We start from the raw sequence: 21,108 nt of genomic DNA, 5'->3' as shown, positions 1-21,108 counted from the left end.
GTATTGTAGATCCCTCTGCTATACCTAACACTATCCTTTGTAATGACCGGGAGGTCTAAGTTTATGGTTTCAATCAACGTTTTCTTTTTCAAAAAAAAAAAAAGGTGAATGTGTTGGAATAAGATGTCATTAGAAGAAAGATATAGTGTGTCCACCATATATCAAAAATATTGTACCTTCAATATTTGCTTTCCCAACATATGTAGTAAATATACATAATTACTAATATTGTAGGAGGGGAAAGAAAGGGATAATACCACTTGGTTTAAAAGCATAATCAAAAATCAACCATTTAGTTTGTGGAAATTTGATATTTGAAAATCCCAAAAAACGAAAATATTTCTATGATTGGGTGTTTTTCTAATGAAAATTTCATTGTAAAATGAAAAAGTTTTAGTGTTACTGACTCTTGCTGAAAAATGTCAGAAAAAAATGAAGATATGTTAATTTCACTGTTGAATCTTGCTGCTTGATTAGCATGAAAGTTTATGCTTATTGAGGTTTCATTATTATTCAGTTCATATCAATAGTAGAATTAGTGGCTCATCCAGCAACAAAAAATTGCAAAAATCACATGAATTTGTGTGCTTATTCCTTGTGATTCTTGCATTTACAAGAACTAATTTGGTATTAATTAAAATGCAAGAAGGTGTTGAGAAAAGAGGAACTACTGACTATAGTTCTGCATTTTGTTTTGTATTAGACCAAAGAGCATCTTATCCCTCATAAGGTGATTTGTGCATTAGTGTTATCATGTCAATAAATGATACTAAAACTAATTGCTTGCAATGTTGGAGCAGATATCCTCATACTTGTATCATGTTTACTCTTATTCATTTTTCAATAAACTAGTGAATTTGCTTCTTTTTCATCTTAGTTTTCTGCTTCTTTTTATCTACAAACTGCTTCGGTGAACGTACGCCTATAACCTGTCCAACATTGTGTAACCAACTGCTCTAAAACAAGCAGAACACACCATTTTGAGTAAACATTTTGTTCCTCAAACCAAGTGCTCTAGCTTTGACACTCAGTTTAATCATACAGTCCAAATTCACAACAGAAATACAGCAATTTTCTGCAGCAGATCATGCTGAGTCCTACTTAACCAAGCTCGCCAATCCGCACAAAGGGCAGGCCACATAGCTGCTCCAAACCAAGCACACAGAGTTTTCTTTGAATAAATGCAATCAAAGAATAGATGTGAGAGACAGGCAGCCGAATCTAAATACAGATTACAGCGGAGAAGATTAGGTGATTGTTCACAGCTTCCCACACAATGAGGTGCCGTTTGGTAAAATTTTTTTAATCAGTTTTCTGTTTTTAAAATTAAAAAAGTGAAAATATTTTTCAAAAACATGTTCTATAAAACTATTTTTACTTTTCAATTTTTTAATTGAGAATCAAAATTTTAAAAACAAAAAAAAAAACACTTTTAATATTTTTTTAAACAGTTTTTTTTTTCTTAATCAATATCTTGGACTTCGATCAGACTCGGACTCAAATCCCCCACGGCCCTGGCGCTGAACGTGACTTCTGACTCGAATCCAAATCCGACCCCGGATCTAGACCCGACGTAAATAAAATCAAAAAATAAAAATGTTTACAGAACACACTTTTGTTTTCTGTTTTTAAAATTGAAAAACAAAAGTGGTTACAAAACACATTAAATTTTATTTTTTAAAATCATTTTGTGATTAAAAAATTAGAAAACAAAATTATTACCAAACGGCACCTGAATCTAAACTTTGAGACCAAGACATTGCATTGCACCACACTAAGAAATCCCAAACTCAGCTTCCCTTTAGTTTACTCTTTTTACAGTAAATTATATTTTGTCTATAATGGTTTGAAAGAAAATTTCTCATCAAGTACTAATACGGTAATTTGAACTAAAATTATATATGATTTATAAAACAAAAACTGGCCAAGTAATTACATTGCAATACAGGAAAAATACTTCCAATTGTATTATTCAAGAACATAAACATGAATTATAATTGATTACAAGGGAGAGGTGGGATATAATTGAGAGCGACAAACTGGACAAGAGGGATTCTTTCGAAGCCAATTGGCAATGCAATCCACGTGAAACAGATGTAAACAGTCAGGCATTCGTGCACCCTTTGTTCCAGCTTCAAATTCATCCAAACAAACAGAACAGTTCTCTCCCAATTTCTCATCATCCTCTCCAACTCTGTAAGCATCAAGATGCAAATCCACAATCCCCATATTATCCAGCCAAAAAAATTCATCTTTACCACCCATCCTACTACACGACTCACACTCCCATTGCTCTACCTCTTTCTCCATCTCCACAACTGCACAAACAATCATCGGACTCACATTAATAAACCTGTTGCAGAACTCGGTAACCTTCTCTGCCACGTCGGTTAAGGCACTCTGAGATTCGACTCCAATGCTTGACAAAATGGGTGAAAGAGCCTTGTAGGAGCCCTCCAAAGAACGAACTTGGTGAAGAGCTAAGGGTGGAGAGAAGACTTGCAATGTTGGGGTGTAATCAACGGCTGTTATGGTTTGATCGTAGGTGTAGTAGTGGCCGTCTTCTTCTTGTGAGACATGGCCGTAGCCGGTGGTGAGTTTGGTGCGGTAGGTGAAGCTGAAGTGGAATTGAACAGTGGTAATGTCCTTATAATTAACGTTAATGTTAGGGTTATTTAGGTTGATAATTTGGTCAACTCTTACTGAATTAGTAAAGCTACTAATTTGATGAATAATGGTGTTCTCACTCTCAGAATTCATATTAATGTTTAATACAAATACAATCTCTTTCTTTCTCTGTTAATTAATGGTTTAGGGTTAAAAAAAAGGGTTTATTAATCTATATTTATAGGCGCCACTCACCTATTTTCAAATTAACCGACATAAATTTAAATTCAAATTTAATGGAATTTTCTTGATCACGAAGTATCTCACGCGCGTACTCAAGTTTTTTTTTTTCGTCTAAAATGTATAGTTTCCCAAATTATTTTTTTTTATTTTTTTTTAGTTTCCCAAAATTGAGTTACTTAAATTTCAATTATTCTATTGATTTTTATATTTTCAAAGGTGTAAATTAATGTCATTTCATTCTGTGTCGCACCAGCATGGCTTGGCTCAGCAAGAAGCTTCAAATAATATTAGGAGGCCAACAAATGAGATACCATGTAAGGCACCTGATGTTAATATCCTTAAAATGAATGTAGATGTTGCAGCTAACTTTAAAGATAAGGTAGATGCAATAGTTTTAAAATTATTAATGGGACTTTTTATTTTCTTTAAATGACAAAAAATAGTACAAAATAATACTTAATTTTATTTTTTGTCAAAATAAAAGTTAATAATAACTCAATTTAGAATTGTTATGACAAAATTATTTATATTTTCTTCATGTGTTCGTGCTAAAAATTGTCTTTAAGTTAGTTATATATATATAAAATTATCGAAAATTGAGCTCATGATACTATTTTGTACAATTTTGAAAAATACATGATCGATCTAATTTATTATTTTATAAAAGTGAAGGTCCAATTAATAATTTTTACAAAACACAAAGTCCAAAATAATATCTTTACCTTAATTTATATGAAACTATTATATTCTCTATTTTACAAGTTAGTAAACACCATTCTAATCTAATTTATTTTTAATATGACCAAAATAATCATAATTTTAGAAGAAAATAAAGAATTATTATCAAATCTATAAAGCATCTCAAACTATATTCCCTAAACACATTCTTTAGCTAAAAAAATCAGAAGTTAGAATGGATAGGAAGCTTAGAGCTCGCTACTTTTTTTGCTAATTTTTTTTAATAATATTTTAATCAAAAATATTATTATTTTTTTAGCTGTTAAAAATTTTCCTTAAATTATTGAGATTGTTAGATTTCAGGACTTTTGTCCAATTTTAGTAAGAAAATTCTAATATTGATGAATGTTCAAGGGCATGATTTAGTAGATATCAAAGTTTGAGGGGTATGATTTGGTAGATATCAAAATCTAAGGAGCATGGTTTAGTACATAAACAATCACTGAAATAGTAAAATTGAATGAAATTAGACAAAAATAAATAGTTCAGGGGAATTTTTAATGGCAAAAAAAGTTCAGGGACATGATTTGGTATATGTCAAAGTTTAAGGAGAAAAAATCCTAATTAGCCAAAAAAAAATTATAGTGCGTAAAATTATTAAAAAAGATCATTTTTAATTAAAAATGTGAAGGAAAAAAAAGTGTCAAGATAAAAATCCTTAAAAATTATTAACTCCTCATTTAAATTAAGGTAAAAATTTGAGTCTTTTTTATTTTTACACTTTAAAATATATATTTTTTTTTGTATTCTTATAGAATTATACATAGAAATTCCTATTGCAACTAGCGCTGTAACTTAAATTGTAATAAAAAATCGTATAGAAATTCTTATTGCAACTAGCGCTGCAACTACTTTAGAAACCCAAATCGTAAATAAAAAAAAAAAAAAAAAAAGGTTAAAAATAGGGAGGTAATTCCCCACATTTATTGATAAAAAAAGGCAAAAAAAAAATAAATAAATAAAGGAAAGAAATCTTCCAAGGATCATGTACAAGAACCACAAACAAACCAAAAAAGAAAAAGTAGAAAAAAAATCTAAACTTTGATGTTAAAAGAGGTGATAGGTTTGTTTGTATAATGGAAATGAGCCACGTCTACATGTGAAATGAATGAATGAATGAATATTCATAGAGTTGAATCGGTGGATAAGAGATTTTTTCTCTCCTTTGTCTCTATCTATCTCCCTCTCTCTTACTTCCCAAATATTATTATTATTATTATTATTATTATTATTGCAATTGGTTTCCATTCAATGATTTATACAAATTCCATTCCACCACTCTCTCACTCCTACTACTAGTCACTAGTTACTAGTTACTACATCAAACTAAAGCTTGTGTTGTTTTTGGTTGATTTAATCAGTCATCACTTTGATCAGATCAGACTGATCCAAAACCCCATTGATTATGGAGGCTCAAGCTGTTGCCAGACGCAGAATCAGCACCATCGCTTCTCACTTTCCACTTGATGATCACTCCTTGTCTCCCACTCATGTCCTCCCCATGGTATTCTCTTTTTCTCTCTCTCTCTCTTGAACTAACCTCAAAGTAGTTTACTTTCTTGTAAAAATGAGATCTTTATTTTATTTCATCAATATTTAAATAGAGGGGTGACTAGGGTATTATTTTTCTATTGTTGTTGGTTCTTTATTCCCATATTTTTGTTGTGATGATGATTTTGTTTCAGATCTGATCCCTTTGTTTTAATCTTATGAGTTAGTTTAATTAACTGATGATTCTTTCACTACAAAAGGCACGAATAGAGTAGTGGAAACAGTTTTATGAGCAGCTTAAAATCTTGATCAATTCATTGAGGTTAATTAGGATTTTTTGCCCTATACCAAATCACACTTTTTGAATTTTTCAGATCGTTAAAAATTATTCTTAAATTATCGAAATTATTAGATTTAAAGATTTTTATTCTAATGTAGCGATTGTCTATAACTAAATTGTACTTCCAAATTTTAACTTTGATATCTACCAAATCATACATCCTAAACTTTAACATATACTAAATTGTGCTTCCAATTTTCTTTAGTAAAATTGAACAAAAATCTTAAATCTAACAATCTCAATAGTTCAAGGGGAATTTTAACAACTTATAAAGTTCAAGGGCATGAGTTAGTATGTTAAAGTTCAGGAAGTAAAAATCTAAATTAACCATTCATTGATTTCATATTTTAGTACTTTGCTAGAATCATTTCTTGTTAGGTTGAGCTTAATACTTATACTACAATTATTAAGCGGTCCATTAATATAATGGCTTATAGCTTTGTTAAAGTTGCTATTTTGTACTCCGGTTATCGTTTCAGTTTGGTGTCTATTCCAACTGAATTATTACCTTATTTGGTAACAGAGATATGGTTAATAAAGATGGTTTTCTATTCAAATAAAGTTTTTGAACCTTTTTTCTCTATGAAATTTAGTGAATGGATGTTTATTGTCCTAACATAGAATTCATTTTTCCAGACAGTCTTCACAGACTCCTGAATAGGAATAAGAGAAGAAACGCATTCCTTAGCATTTACAGTTGAAAATATTATGTGTGCACCACACTAATATCTGCTATGAGTTGTATTAGAGTTGATATATTTGTTCATTGGAGAGTGTTGAAGGGTGTACTGTGATTGTTGATTATTGCTGTTCTTTTGTGGTTTGCTCTTTAATATGTTCTCTGTTCTGTTGTGTATGTTTTGTGCTTGGTGATTGGTTTTAACACTCAAATTTATACTAATTAAATTAAATTAACTTTTTTTTTGGGTTTCTCAGAACTGTAGCAGCACTTTAAACTCTGTGATTCGAAGGTACGATAATAAAATGTACTTTGCCAGGCAAGGATCTGCTTATCTACCCAATTTCATGAGACAAGCTTCAAATGATGACGTGATTGAGGAGACTGCAAACCCAGTAAGTTTTGTTCTCAATACACATCAACTAACTAACTAGTAACTACTTTTTTAAAGTTGTAGATGCTAAATTTATTTACACGGGGTTATGAAAAATTATACTTGCAATTATATTTGTTAATCCGATTTGCCTATGTTGTCTTAGAACACCACCACCAGTTTAAACTCTGCCACCAGAAGATTTGACAGTAGGCTGTTTTTCGCACGCCAAGGATCTGCTTATCAAGCTAATTTCATGAGGCAGGGATCCAATGATGAGGTACTTGTCACTTGTGCTCTTTCTTTTCTTTTTGTTTTTTGATTCTTTTCTATTTTCCTTCTCACTCTCACTTTGTTCAATTAAGTCTCTTAAGACTCATTTTTAAATTGCAGGTACTTCCTCCTCCTCAATCAGACACTTGTCCTAAATCCTCTGATGTTAGAACTGAGGGTCTTTACTATGTTTCTCCAGAAAGACCCTCATTTTCTAGGCCTTCATTTCCAAAACAACCTGCTGAGCAATATCATGATGACCCTCCTAAGTTTGCTACACAAAGTGAAATACTCAGTCATCAAAGGGAGCAACACTCTTCCTGCTCTAATGGTTGGTAGTGTTTGATTGATGTTATATATACATAATGATGCTTTTACTCGTTATTCTCAATGTTTTCATTTTTAATATATTTGCAGTAATGGAATGGTCGCCAAGGATGGATGTTGCAGAATCTGGACAAAACTTTGTCATCACCGTTGAGATTCCAGGCGTTAGGGTCAAAGACATTAGGGTGGAAGTTGATGATAATAAGTAAGATTTGTGTCGATAAACTTTTATATAAGGTGTTATGTTTTTACACGTTATCAATGTGAGACTTACAAGTTTGCGATTTCTATGGCAGGTTATCTGTAGCGGGAAAACGCTCGACACAGCACTGGCAAATGTCAGGCTGTTCAAATGACTCTACTGCCTCTGCATATCTCAGAAGAGAGATTGTTGAAGGCCCATATGAGGTTGTGTGGCCACTTCCAGCTAATGTCAACAAAGACTCTGTCTCAGCTGAGTTTCTGTAAGTCATCACCACATTTCTATACTCATACACTTATGAATGATTATCTTTTGAATCTGCCTTAACTCTTCTCTTCCTAAAAATAATGTAAAACTGCATTAGCTCTTATTAGCTTACTTTTATTTGTTTCACTTGTGCAGAGATGGGTTTCTACGTGTGATTATTCCTAAACTTTGAGAATCTGTTAGTGACTAAGGCTATATAAATAAGACAATGTTCAACTATGATGAATAAAAGTGTTTAGAGCTGTAATATATTGTATCGAAGTACATAATGTTTAAAAGTGATTTGATATGTTGCCTCATAATGTATTTTGAGTACACTAGAGTTCCCTTATAATTACTTGTACTAATAAAGTTATAGGTTTGATATATTGGTTCTTAAATTTTAGTTTTTAGCAAATTGGTTGCCCATGATGTTAATTCAAGTTAACCATTTCTGTCCCTCTTTACACGTACACAGAAAGTTAAATGCTCAAACATTTGTGCTGACTTGTCTTGCTCATGATTAATGCTAAGTTAGCTTGATTCTCTAACATTGGCCAACCATGTTTTATCATATTTCCCAAGAACTAAGAACAATTCTTATTTAATAACCATCTTATACCTATTAAAAATAACAATTATATATTAATATGTTTTCAAATCTCAGCTATTTAACCCTTCATTAACACTCTTAGTCCGCTAAATATATAAAAATCTATATAAATATATGTATTGTGTAGTGCTACATCATAATCAGTCAATAATTTGAAGAAATTGTATATAAATATTGATACCTTTCTTGGATTACAACCACTTTATGATGATGAGATCGAGTTAGCCCATCATTATTTTTAGTTAAAGCTTATCTAATTAGCTTATCATGAATAGGACAAAGGATAGAATAGGTTAGTTTGTTAGTTTAACTAAGTTATATATATACTTATTATATATATCATTGCGTATAAGATATATGGCACATGAATAAGGGTCCCAACCTTAAACAGTCTAGACTTGTTGTTTCTTTTTCTTTCTTTCTTGCTGTTAGATCTGTTTATAAAGTTAAATTAATTTGGTTTACACCATCAAACTTTGACCTTTATATTCTGAAATTTATCTTTTGACATTCGAAGCAATAATCTTAATGTTGTTAAGTTGTTTTCTCATGTATATGGTGTCAGACCAATCCAGCATTCTACACCCACTTTTTTTATTTTATTTTATAGCAATTAATTATGAATATATAAAAGCTATACAAGACCGCCCAATTAAATCCTTCAAAAAAAAAAAAAAAATTCTTAATGAAGAATTTTCAAATTTTAGGATTTTTAAAGTATAAATTTGAAAAAAAATATAGTTCTTTCCCATACAGAAAATTTTAGAAAAAAATTAAAAAAATATGAAAAAGAGTACCTAATTACTTTTTTATGGTAATTGGTTGCTCTTCTAGTTACCATAAGAGTACTTAGTAACTCTTACTTAATTTTCTCGTCTTTTTTTTTTTTTTTTATCTTTTTCTTTAATTTTTTCATAAAATAACCATTTTTTTTTAAATAAAAACTATACTTCTGTAAAAAAAAAAAAAAAAAAAAAAAAAAAAACACTCATAAAATTTGTAATTAACTATATATATTAAAGGGGTTTTTACACTACATACTAAAATTTTTCAACTTTTTTACTTTTTTTATTGTGGGACGAATTTTTTTTCAAAAATATTGTATTTTTTTTTCTTCAAAAATAATGTATAAGTTTTATACTATGTACTGTGTTAATTTTTCACGGTCATTCTACAGTTATTTTTTAGTTGTTCCACTATTTTAATTGTTCTATTTTATTGTTTTACGGTTATTTTATATAAAAAAAGTATTTTTATAAAAAATTCTGTGTGAGTATAATTATAAACTTTTGCCCAAAATTTAATATTTTTGTAAAAACTCCATACTTGTTCATCCAAAAAGGAGAACACTTTGATCATATTATTCTTCCCAATAAACTATTATTTCTTCGTGATTAAGAGCATCTCTAATGGTCGAGTAAATAAGTGGTGAAAAACTAATAAGTGTGCTCCAATGGTGTGCCAAAAAATGATGTAAATTTGGCACATAGCAAATTTTGTACAAAATTTAGCACAACATTTGCTATGATGTAAAATTTACGCCACAATAAATGCACTACTTTTTCATTTACTTTTATGTTATTTCTATTATTTTATTAGTATATTAAACTATCACATTAAATTATGAAACATTTAGATTTTATTTTTTTAATAAATTATTAATTAGATATTAAATTTTACATCAAAAATTTGCAATTGTGCATTGGAGCACAAAGTTAAAATTTGATATAATTTTACCATAAAATTACTTTTTATGTCAAATATAGCACAATTTTACATCTCCATAGTCTAAAGTAACCACTTCAAATCACAAACAAACTAACCTATTCTATCCTTTGTCCTATATAGGCATATTATCACCCTTTCTTCATATATAATTATGAGTAATGATAATATGACACCTAAAATATATGCATTTTATCAAGAAAAATTATAATATCTTTTGCCAGTGATAAAATAAGGTTTAATGATATTTTTTAAATCATAACTTTTACTTTTAATAACAAATTTGTTGTGAGTAAATATGAGTTTTTTGGTAGAAACTTTTCATTTTTAATGAGTATTATCTTATAAATGAATATTTTGGCTTTCTATATTTAATTTAGTTATCTAATTAAGTATATATATATATATAAATTTACATTATATGGACTGAAATTGTTTTATCGATTAATAAAAAAAAAAGTACTTAGCCGAAAAAGAGATAAAAATTAAGTAGCTAAGTTTAGTATAAATACTTAAAATTTTCTTTTATTATTTATTATTGAATTAAAATCTAATAATTTAACATTTTTAAAATTAATATTTATAGTTAATTTATTTGAGTGCCATTTAAGTATATTACTCTGTTTTATATAAATATATATATATATATATTGCCCATTTTTTCTTTAATTTATATATATTATTATTAGTTTCCAAGTAATATATATATTAAAATAAAATTTTGCAACCTCTACTATATAGAGATCTAATTATGATGATAAACAATTATAATAATATATAGGTTAATTTGGAATTTTGCTAGCTCTCAATTTTGATATATGTACTAAATTATTTTTTTTGAATTTTTTAAGTCGTTAAAAGTTCTCTTAAAGTATTGTTGGATGTAAGTAATTCTGTCTAATTTAATTCAATTTTGCTAATGTGATCCATATACTAAATTGTGCCCCAAAACTTTGATATCTATTAAATGTGTCTTAAAATTTTAACCAAATTGTGTCCCTAAATTTTCATTTTTGTCAAATTTTTTTAGTAAAATTAAACAAAAATTCTTAAATTCAATAACATTTATAGTTAAAAGAAATTTTGAAGGACTGGAATAATTAATTAAAAGTGAATGATTTGGTATATCAAAATAAAGTTTAGTCTAATATATATATGTACGTACGCGTTTATTAATTAGGTGTTACTTGATGTGAATATGCATATATTATCATGTATTTGATTGGTGTTCTATAAATTGATGGGATACCAATATATGTGTATGTTAACATTATTAATTAATTAATTAATTAATTGAGGTTTGGACGTTTTCGATCAAAGAATACTTGTCAACTTTTTTTGGTTAATATGTAACAAGAATGAAGCTTTGGGTTGCTTGTCTTGATAACTAATATATACGAATAGTGTAGTACTTATCCATAACATACTCAATTATTTTAATTTTGAGGAACATAAAGTTATAATTAAGGTAATGTTATGACTGTGAAATTTTATATTAAATTATACTTACATCAAATATAATATTTTTGAGCTTGTTTGCCGTGTAGGATAGACTGATCTGTATGGATTGATATTTATAAGAATTTTACATTTCATATTTTAAGGAGTGTTAATTATAATTTTTTAGTCAACCTTCACGCCACTAATAAAAAAATAGTTTTTTCGGACGATTTTAAACCGTTGGATAAAGTATTCCCGTCGATTTCTATAACCGTCGCCTACTCGATGTCGCAAAACAGAAAAAATTGACGACAGTTCGAAACCGTCGCCATTTTTTCATTTCTAACGGTTTAAAACTGTCGATTTCTATAACCGTCGCCTATTCGATGTCGCAAAATAGAAAAAATTGACGACAGTTCGAAACCGTCGCCATTTTTTCATTTGTAACGGTTTAAAACTGTCGCATATGATAGGGTACGTATAGGCGACAATTTATATAACCGTGCCTAATACTATAGGCGACTAAATGTGACTTTTAGTCACAACAAAAAGTTACTTATAACTAAAATATAATATTTAGATACAAGTTGTCACTAATTTAATTTTAGTCATAACAAGTATTATGACTAAAAAAATATTTAGTCACAATAAATTATAATTTTGTAACTAATATATTTAGTCACATAGCTTTTAGTTACAACATAAGAATGTTGATTTATAATTAGTCATAATTTTCTTACTTTTAGTCACGAATTTTGTTGTGACAAAAAATATTTGGGAATTTGCACTTCCTCCAATAATAGTTGGAGAACTTATTCCCTTTCTAGCACAATGTTGATAGTCTGTTTGCACAATTCTGGACAGTGCTACTAACTTCTTAAAGAAAGCGACCTAATTCGCGACTCAACTTAGATTTTTCTGTGACAACTATTTCAACACAATCGCATGTCCCTAAAGCCCATATAGCATGTTGTTTGATAGAGTAGTCTTCTTCAGTGCAAACGGTTGGGGTACCTAGTCATCTTGAAGACAGATTATCTTAGAGTTTGTTATTCCATTAACAAGAAGGTGATGATACAATTCAATCCACTTTTGGGTTAATGTAGCTTATATGTACTGCAATAATTTGATTAACATATTTTCAATGAATTAGCTAACACCCAAGCCTATTTTCTTGCTAAGCTAGCTCTATATGTATATCTCTTAATTTATGAAAATAATGTGATCATACTATAATCAATATTCAAGAGAGTTAGATAGCTATGTTAATAAATATTTAATTCTTCTTCTTCTTTTTCTTTTAGTAGGAAAAAGCTAAATAATTATAGATATATTTAGTATAGTCCATCACATAATATAAACAAGCCACACACAACATTTTTATTTATTTATTTTGAGAGAATTAAAACATATTTTTGGATCTTTCCAAACAAACCAACCAAACCAACCAAACTAACACAATTATATATTTTTGTTTATTATTTTACTGGAAAATAATTAACATTACTATTTTATATATTTTGAATTATATTAATTGTAGAAAATATTCGTTAGGACCACCTGAAAAATAAGGGCCTTCGGTTTGGTGTCTTCAACACTCCACACCAAATATGTCCACCACCAACTGAAAGAGATTGGAGAGATTCTTTAAACGTGGCTCTAGCTAATCAATATTTAATTTTTCTCTAATATAATTAATTTCATAATTTATATATAATATTTATAAACATAATCTTATTTTTGGTGTAATAATTAAGTTAAATTGCATATATTTTAGAGGTTAAAGTTTAAATCCCACCAACAATATTTTTTTTTTTAAATCCTGAGTCCATCGCTATATAACTAATTATAAATAAAAATTATCTAATTGGATAAACATATAAACTTTGATAGAGTTATTTTCCTTTGATAGCCCATCACTTTCATCAACTCTTTCTCTCTGTTTAAAAAGTTTATTATAAGTGTATTTTATATTAATTTAACAAATAAAAAAACATCCCAATATTCTTATATATATAGCCTCCAAAATAAGTTCATTTATTTCCAATAGAGACTCAAAATTGAGTCATCACGCAAGTTTTAATTAACACCTACCAAAAAAAAAAAAAAACCTCTTTTTCTCTTCTTTCTCTCGATGATGGGTTCTATCATAATGATAAGGCAAATTTTAGCTGTGGTGGTGTTCCTCTTATTATTATTAGTTCTAAACGAAGCAAAAGGTAATAATAATAATAATAATAATATTGAGCATCATGATCATTTCAACAGGTTCGTAGTACATGGTAATAACGATATTATTAATAATACGAGAATAATTACGACGAAGGGGTGTGATTTCTGGGATGGTAATTGGGTATACGACACGTCGTATCCACTCTACGACACCTTAAAATGTCCTTTTGTAGAGAAGGAATTTGATTGTGTACAGAACGGTCGACCTGACAAGCTCTACCTTAAGCTCAGATGGCAGCCCACTTCCTGCAAATTACCAAGGTACCCTTCATCCCCTTCTCTTCTTTTTTACTTTAAAAATATCTTTTGGCTTTTAGTATGTTAGGGTATTTTTTTGGGTGATTATTTATAATTTGTATAATTGAATAGAAAGCTTACATTTTTGTTTGTGTTTTTTTATTAATTATTCTTTTTAAAAGATTGTCATGTATTTTTCCTTTAGTTAGTTGGGATTGGGAAAGTTCTGTTGGAACTGACGACTGATGAGTTAGATTATTACATAACAAAAAATAGTTGCTGGATAATATTGGAATGTTAATATTAATATAAATATGTGGGCTGGTTAATTATTAATAATAAATAATCTGAAGTAATGTATTTATTATTACAATTTACAAAAATATGTGTTATATATATACAGCTGTGAGTGCTGGATAAGTCCATTTCATGTGGTCATTCCCTTTGGCTGCATATGCAGATTAAAGTTATAGTTTTGAGTATTTTCTCTCTATGGTTTTTGGCCACTTAATTAATTAAATTAACCATATATACATAATTTAAATTTAATTTTCTCTTTCAATGCAGAGAATAGTTTTGATTGAGCATGTGTTAAAATATTGTGGTTGCTTTTCAACTTTTGATTGGAAATTAACCAATCCACCAAATTGATATTTTTGTAACTAAACATATCATATATATATACCAACCAAAACTTTTAAAAGTCACTCTCCAAGTTTTTAATTTTTCCTTAAATTTTACTCCAACTAATTAGTTACCACCACCCAACAAATATATAAATATTATTGTTTGGTAAATTTTTTTAGTCATTTCTAATTAAATAAGCTGTACAAATTAAAGTGTAGTTATATACAGTAGAACCTCTATCCAAGAATACACTTGGGATTAAGTAAATTATATTCTAATTGGGAGGTTATAACTAAATAGAGTTACACTAGAAAAAAAAAATTAAAAAACCAAAAAATATCAATGTAACAATAATAACAATAAATAATCATTAATAATATATCATAATAGAAATATTTTAGAGTAAATATAATTTCATACATGTATTATAATTTAAAATAAAATTATTAATTTTACATAAATAAATTTACAAAATACATGTATATATTTTATTAAGATGTAATTATTCTTATATAGAGGTATACTTTGTTAATACGGGACTTAGAAAATGTATAACAAATTACAATTTTGTGACAGTCAGTAGTCCCGTGATCCGTAAGGAGAAATACCGGGTAAGCTGTGCAATCCCACATCGCCTGGGGAAGGTCAAGTGGGATGATTCTAAGACTGTGTAGGTATGGGACTACACAGTTGAAGAGAGCTTAAATGGATTGATTGGTACTACCTATATCAACAAGGTGCATCTTGTTTTTCGGTAGCCCATCACGAAAGAACTCCACAGTTAAGCGTGCTTGACCTGGAGCAATTTTAGGATGGGTGACCTCCTGGGAAGTTTTCCCAGGATGCGTGTGAGTGAGGACAAATCACGCTGGAAACACTTGTGTTGGTCTGTAGGGTCAATCATCAATCCGGGAAGCAGCCAGAGAGACGTACTCGTGTATAAGAGCCATTTATTTCGTGGGTGTAAGGACCCAATGGAGGCTTGAAGCGGGGACGTTACAAATGGTATCAGAGCCTTGACCCAGCCGGAAGTGTGGTCGACGAGGACGTCGGACCCCTAAGGGGGGGTGATTGTGACAGTCAGTAGTCCCGTGATCCGTAAGGAGAAATACCGGGTAAGTTGTGCAATCCCACATCGCCTGGGGAAGGTCAAGTGGGATGATTCTAAGACTGTGTAGGTATGGGACTACACAGTTGAAGAGAGCTTAAATGGATTGATTGGTACTACCTATATCAACAAGGTGCATCTTGTTTTTCGGTAGCCCATCACGAAAGAACTCCACAGTTAAGCGTGCTTGACCTGGAGCAATTTTAGGATGGGTGACCTCCTGGGAAGTTTTCCCAGGATGCGTGTGAGTGAGGACAAAGCACGCTGGAAACACTTGTGTTGGTCTGTAGGGTCAGTCATCAATCCGGGAAGCAGCCAGAGAGACGTACTCGTGTATAAGAGCCATTTATTTCGTGGGTGTAAGGACCCAATGGAGGCTTGAAGCGGGGACGTTACAAATTTAGAGGTTATTCTTATTTATAACTGGCCCAAATCGGGACTTGATTTTTTTATAACAAATTAGAGGTTATTCTTGAATAGAGTATTCTTATATAGAGGTTCTACTGTATATCACTTAGATCGGTTTAATTCATGACTTATATATACAATGTTTACATATAAGTCAAGATTGTAGACATTAATGCATTTAATTATTAGCTAGGTTGAAATTAATATATCAAATAATAATAACAATAAGTTTCTTATATAAGTACAAAGCACATTAATGGTTGGCTAGCAATTAATTCATATATGAGCTTCTTTTCATGGAAGAGAGATTAGAGTTATCTTCAAATTTATAAAGCTCTAATCAATTATATATATATATATTGAGAGAATTTGCTTAAATCATCATCATGGTATTGGCATTATTTATTGGTGATGAAGACTGAAGAGGGGCTATTTTATATGCTTGTTTCCTATTTGTCTACGATTCTGATGAGCAGTCATATAAATATATATAGAACAATATGTTAATTAATATATTATAGGTACATAATGTACATATATGAGATGAGGGGGACCACAATCTCTTGTGGTTGAAAAACCAATGATATGTAGTTTTTCTTTTATTGATTACTTAATAGTTTTGTCAATGGAAGTAGACCCTAGTCCAGTAGTCCAATAGATCATTATGGCGGCTACATGGTCATTTAGGAAAAAGACATATTTGAGGGACCCAAATAAAGGCTGTTGGTGAATTTCCTCATCCTCACCTCACCATATCATAAGAGAAGAAATGCCCAAATTAATACACTATTATTATAATTAAATATCAAGTTTTATATAATTTTAAAAAATATTGCTAACCAATTGTAAAACGTATTGGGTAATACTGTGCCCATTGCCCAATAACAATGCTTATAATAAAAGCGCCGCTATTAGACACAGTAGGCACCATATTTAAAGGAAGCACTCTATATTGGTTAGTGTTATTATCTTAATTATAGTATTATGATATGAGATCCGGCCTAATTATACTAATAATATATAACACGGAAAATGATACTAGACATTATTGGTATCTTTTAGAATTTATTCTCTTATAATAATACATGGGGCTAATCCCTTTAATTTGTTGTATTGTATTATAATTAAATTGGATTGGACACCGTTGAATTAAATTATTGGTTGTTGATTTTATAGATTCGATGGGCGAGATTTCTTGACAAGGTTTAGAGGAAAAAGCATAATGTTTGTTGGGGACTCATTGAGCTTAAACCAATGGCAATCTCTTACTTGCATGCTTCATACAGCTAACCCATTGGTCCAATACAAATCGGTTAGGGTTGGAGACCTCTCTGTATTTTCATTTCCGGTACGTAAGATATATATACATATCTCTTCTATATATACGTATAAAGTCATCATGGCTGCCTCATTAATAGTTATATTTAATATAAATCATTAAAAGGCAACGTCAATAATATACATTATTTGATTTGAATATTGAAATATATGGGCATCGCTAATAATGACAATGAATAATTATGATGATTTGACAATAATTAACTCTACATATATACATCACCCTTAATGTTTTGTTACGTACTATATATCATAAAATATGAATATAATTAAAGTATTAATTAAGAACCACAAGCTTTTATTAATGATTTAATATATATATATATATGATGAAAACTTTGGTATATGTATTGCCTTAAAAGAAGCATTGTTATACTTAAAGAAATAGTTACTTTTGACAATTTTTTAGTCAATATAAATTTTTTTTAACTAAAAGTAATTTTTAGTTACCATACAATGTTACTTATGATTAAAATATAGTATTTAAATACAAGTGGTCACTAATTTAATTGTAGTCACAATAAATATTATTATTATTAAAAATATATTTATTAGTCACAACAAATTATAAATTTTATGACTAACTTTTATTCACATTATAAGAATGATAATTTATGATTAATTATAATTTTTTTACTTTTAATCACAAATTTTATTATTGTCAATAAAAGCAAGAGATTTCGTAGTTGATATATATAATGAGGTCATACTTTTTATAAAAATAATTATAAGATTTCTCTTTTAATTAAAAGTATGTTGTACTTGCTGGTAACTATAAATTAACTAGTGCATGTACTTATAGTGGGCAATCTCTTAATATTACCAAAAATTGTTGATTATTAATTAATTAAGTGTGCATGGTCCAAATTAATAAGTTGATTTTTTTGACTTTAATAGTAACTATATGAAGTATATATTTGACTCAGAGAACCCTAATTATTATATTCACTTTGTTATCCTTAGGTTAGGTGGTGATAATTAATCAGAAAACATTATAATAATATATTAACAACTCAAGTGCAACAATAAAATATACATATATATAAGTATATATGATAACAATTAATTAATAAATTAAATTTGTGCAGGCATACAATTTGAAGATAATGTTCTCTAGGAATGCATTTCTAGTGGATATTGTAGGCACAAGTGTGGGACGAGTTCTTCAACTCGACTCAGTTCGAGGTGCAACATTGTGGAAAAACGTCGACGTTTTGATCTTCAACACCTGGCACTGGTGGCTTCACACTGGCAGAAAACAGCCGTACGTATTTATTTATTTATATATAATACATATGTTTATATATATATACAATTAATTAATAGAAGTAAAAACTAATTTTTGAGTGCAGATGGGATTTGATTCAAGATGGGCAAGTCTTAGTGAAAGACATGAATAGATTGGTTGCGTACGAGAAAGCTTTGAACACATGGGCTAAGTGGGTCGACACCAATGTGGATCCAGCTAAAACTAGAGTCTTCTTTCAAGGGGTTTCCCCAGACCATAATAAGTAAGTCATAATCATAATTAAATTTCAATTAATTAATTATGCTAATTACAAGTCTTAATAATTTATTCCACACTATTTAACTATAAAGAATTGTTAAGAAATATTATTAGTGCTTAACACTGTCATACTATTATTAGTATAATATTTTTTTTTTGTTTCATACAACTATTTAATTTTGTTGCCGATAATGTAGTCATGGGATATTGGCGTCTAATTTTTGTGAGTTAATGGAAGTTTTGTAAAAAAAAAAATAAAACACCCAAACACTATAATAAACAGCATACTATTATTATTAGTATAATTCAAAGTGGGTATTATGTATTCTAATTTTTTCTTTTTCCTTTTATTTATCTATTAAAAACAAAAATGAAAATGCTTTTGTTTGTATATAATGCATGTAATTATATGTTTGAGCTTTTTAATGTACGTAAAACAGTGCAACGGAATGGGGAGACATGAGTGGGAGGAGCTGTAGTGGACAAGCAAAAGCACTAAGTGGGTTGAGCTACAAACCAGGCCCACACCCAGCAGAATTGGTAGTTGAGAGAGTGGTTCGCTCCATTTCAATGCCTGTCACTTTGCTTAACGTCACAGCCCTGTCACAGCTAAGAAAGGACGGTCACCCCTCCTTCTACGGCCACGGCGGCCACCGTGACATGGACTGCAGTCATTGGTGTCTCGCCGGAGTACCCGATACTTGGAATATTCTCTTATATGCTTCTCTTATACAAAATTAATTACTTAATACTAATTATAATTAGTTATATTGTTATTAATTCTTATCAATAATGTAACTACCAAAAAAATGAAAAGAGGAAAAAGAAAAAAGGTAGTGTGCTTATAAATTTTACATCTATACATGTATGTACTAGATTTTTTATATTGTTTATGGCTATAATGAATAAGTATATATATATCAAGTTAATATAGTAATTTGTTGATAATAATCAACCCATGTATAGATGCTAATTAACTTATACTAATTAATTTTGCTTTTAACCCCTAACCAATGACAAAATTGTTTGAAAGTTTCATATATAAACCCAAATCCAGAACCTTAATCTAATTGTTATATTTCTTGCCATTTTGACTTAACATGTGAAGCCAAACTAGAAGAAAATAGGATATTATATGAACTAGATAGTGGAATATAAAAGAATCCATTTTTATGCATTTCTAGACATAAACAGGCTAAGTCGGTGCCTGGAGCCACTTAGTTTAGAGGCTAAAAAAGTTTATTCTATTTTAAAATTATACATAAGGATGTTTATAAATCAATTCAATCTAATGACAACCGGCCAATCTAATTATAAGCAACCGCTAAAGATTGGATCCAGTTGTGATTGAAATGAATTGAATATTATTTTTAAATATCTAATTGGATTGGATCGAAATGTTGGATGGGTTGTCCAAAAATCAAATACATCCCACATCTAATAGAATTACTTAATATTTCATTTACTTTAGATGAGTAATTTGATTTTATATTGTTATACATAAAAATATATATATATATATATATTTATGTATATATGAAAATTAACATTAAAATTTTACTTTTCTTTTTAGATTGGATGGATCCAATCCAATCCATTAAATACTAGATCTAAAATATTAGATGGATCCGATCCGATTAAGAAAATAGTAGATCTAAAATATTGGATGGATCTGATCCGATTTAAAAAATATTAGGTCTAAAATATTTAATAAACCCAAATGACTGCAATAGATATACATGAAATACATTCAATGGATAGAACCGATCCGATCCAACATCCAATAGATGCTGATTAATTGGATGACTGAAATGAATTGGATCGGATGGTAAAATTTAACATCTAATATACAATTGGATTGGATCTGAATAGGACTAAAAACATTGGAGGTTTGGATGTGGTCTAGGGGTGTTCAATAAAATTTACAAACCGCCCAACCCGAGTAAACCGCCCAAACCAAACCGAATAAACCGACAAAAAATACAACTCGAAATAATACAATGAAAATCCAAACCGCCCAATGAATATATTGGGTGGTTTACAAATTATTCTAAACCGCCCAATTAACTCGAATAAACCGAATTAAACCGATTATATATTTTTTAATAAAATTCATATCTTATATTATATAAATTACATTTATTAGTTAAACTATTTTGTATTTAAAGTTTGGACATTTTAATTTTTAACTTAAAACTTAGATTTTATAGTTAATAAGGTTTAGTGTATTTGGATATTGAAGTTAAAGTTTAAAATCTATACTATATTATCACTTTTTTTTATTATTTTATTCAATTATTTTATGTTTACTCAATTATATTTATCTTATATTAAAGTTCTTAAAATTAATTTAA

At 29.2% G+C, this 21,108-nt stretch overlaps 2 protein-coding genes across 2 annotated transcripts; both read left to right on the top strand.

Moving 5' to 3' along the window:
- Positions 1 to 4,554: 4,554 nt before the first annotated feature.
- Positions 4,555 to 7,906, top strand: LOC115699705 (uncharacterized). The gene is made up of 7 exons (XM_030627232.2): positions 4,555 to 5,092; positions 6,356 to 6,493; positions 6,638 to 6,751; positions 6,865 to 7,075; positions 7,162 to 7,276; positions 7,368 to 7,535; positions 7,676 to 7,906. Exons 1-7 carry the CDS (start codon positions 4,994 to 4,996, stop codon positions 7,710 to 7,712), a joined length of 882 nt encoding a protein of 293 aa, XP_030483092.2. The 5' UTR covers positions 4,555 to 4,993; the 3' UTR covers positions 7,713 to 7,906.
- A 5,273-nt stretch (positions 7,907 to 13,179) lies between these two features.
- LOC115699540 (protein trichome birefringence-like 43) lies at positions 13,180 to 19,691 on the top strand. Its single transcript, XM_030627007.2, has 5 exons — positions 13,180 to 13,790; positions 17,086 to 17,257; positions 18,336 to 18,511; positions 18,600 to 18,758; positions 19,195 to 19,691. The coding sequence occupies exons 1-5, from the start codon at positions 13,432 to 13,434 to the stop codon at positions 19,493 to 19,495; spliced, it is 1,167 nt and encodes a 388-aa protein (XP_030482867.2). The 5' UTR covers positions 13,180 to 13,431; the 3' UTR covers positions 19,496 to 19,691.
- The last annotated feature ends 1,417 nt before the right edge of the window (positions 19,692 to 21,108 follow it).

This window comes from Cannabis sativa, chromosome 8, assembly GCF_029168945.1.
Source record: "Cannabis sativa cultivar Pink pepper isolate KNU-18-1 chromosome 8, ASM2916894v1, whole genome shotgun sequence".
NCBI classification, from domain to species: Eukaryota; Viridiplantae; Streptophyta; class Magnoliopsida; order Rosales; family Cannabaceae; genus Cannabis; species Cannabis sativa.
This window is presented reverse-complemented; position numbering and strand designations above follow the sequence as displayed.

What these genes read in the sequence shown, in the direction of transcription:
- LOC115699705 (XM_030627232.2), top strand. Translation starts at nt 4,994, where the DNA reads ATGGAGGCTCAAGCTGTTGCCAGACGCAGAATCAGCACCATCGCTTCT. An exon ending in ACACTCTTCCTGCTCTAATG is followed by an intron (nt 7,076 to 7,161) that starts GTTGGTAGTGTT and finishes ATATATTTGCAG; the next exon opens with TAATGGAATGGTCGCCAAGG. An exon ending in GTGGAAGTTGATGATAATAA is followed by an intron (nt 7,277 to 7,367) that starts GTAAGATTTGTG and finishes TTTCTATGGCAG; the next exon opens with GTTATCTGTAGCGGGAAAAC.
- LOC115699540 (XM_030627007.2), top strand. Translation starts at nt 13,432, where the DNA reads ATGATGGGTTCTATCATAATGATAAGGCAAATTTTAGCTGTGGTGGTG. An exon ending in ACTTCCTGCAAATTACCAAG is followed by an intron (nt 13,791 to 17,085) that starts GTACCCTTCATC and finishes TTGATTTTATAG; the next exon opens with ATTCGATGGGCGAGATTTCT. An exon ending in CACACTGGCAGAAAACAGCC is followed by an intron (nt 18,512 to 18,599) that starts GTACGTATTTAT and finishes TTTTGAGTGCAG; the next exon opens with ATGGGATTTGATTCAAGATG.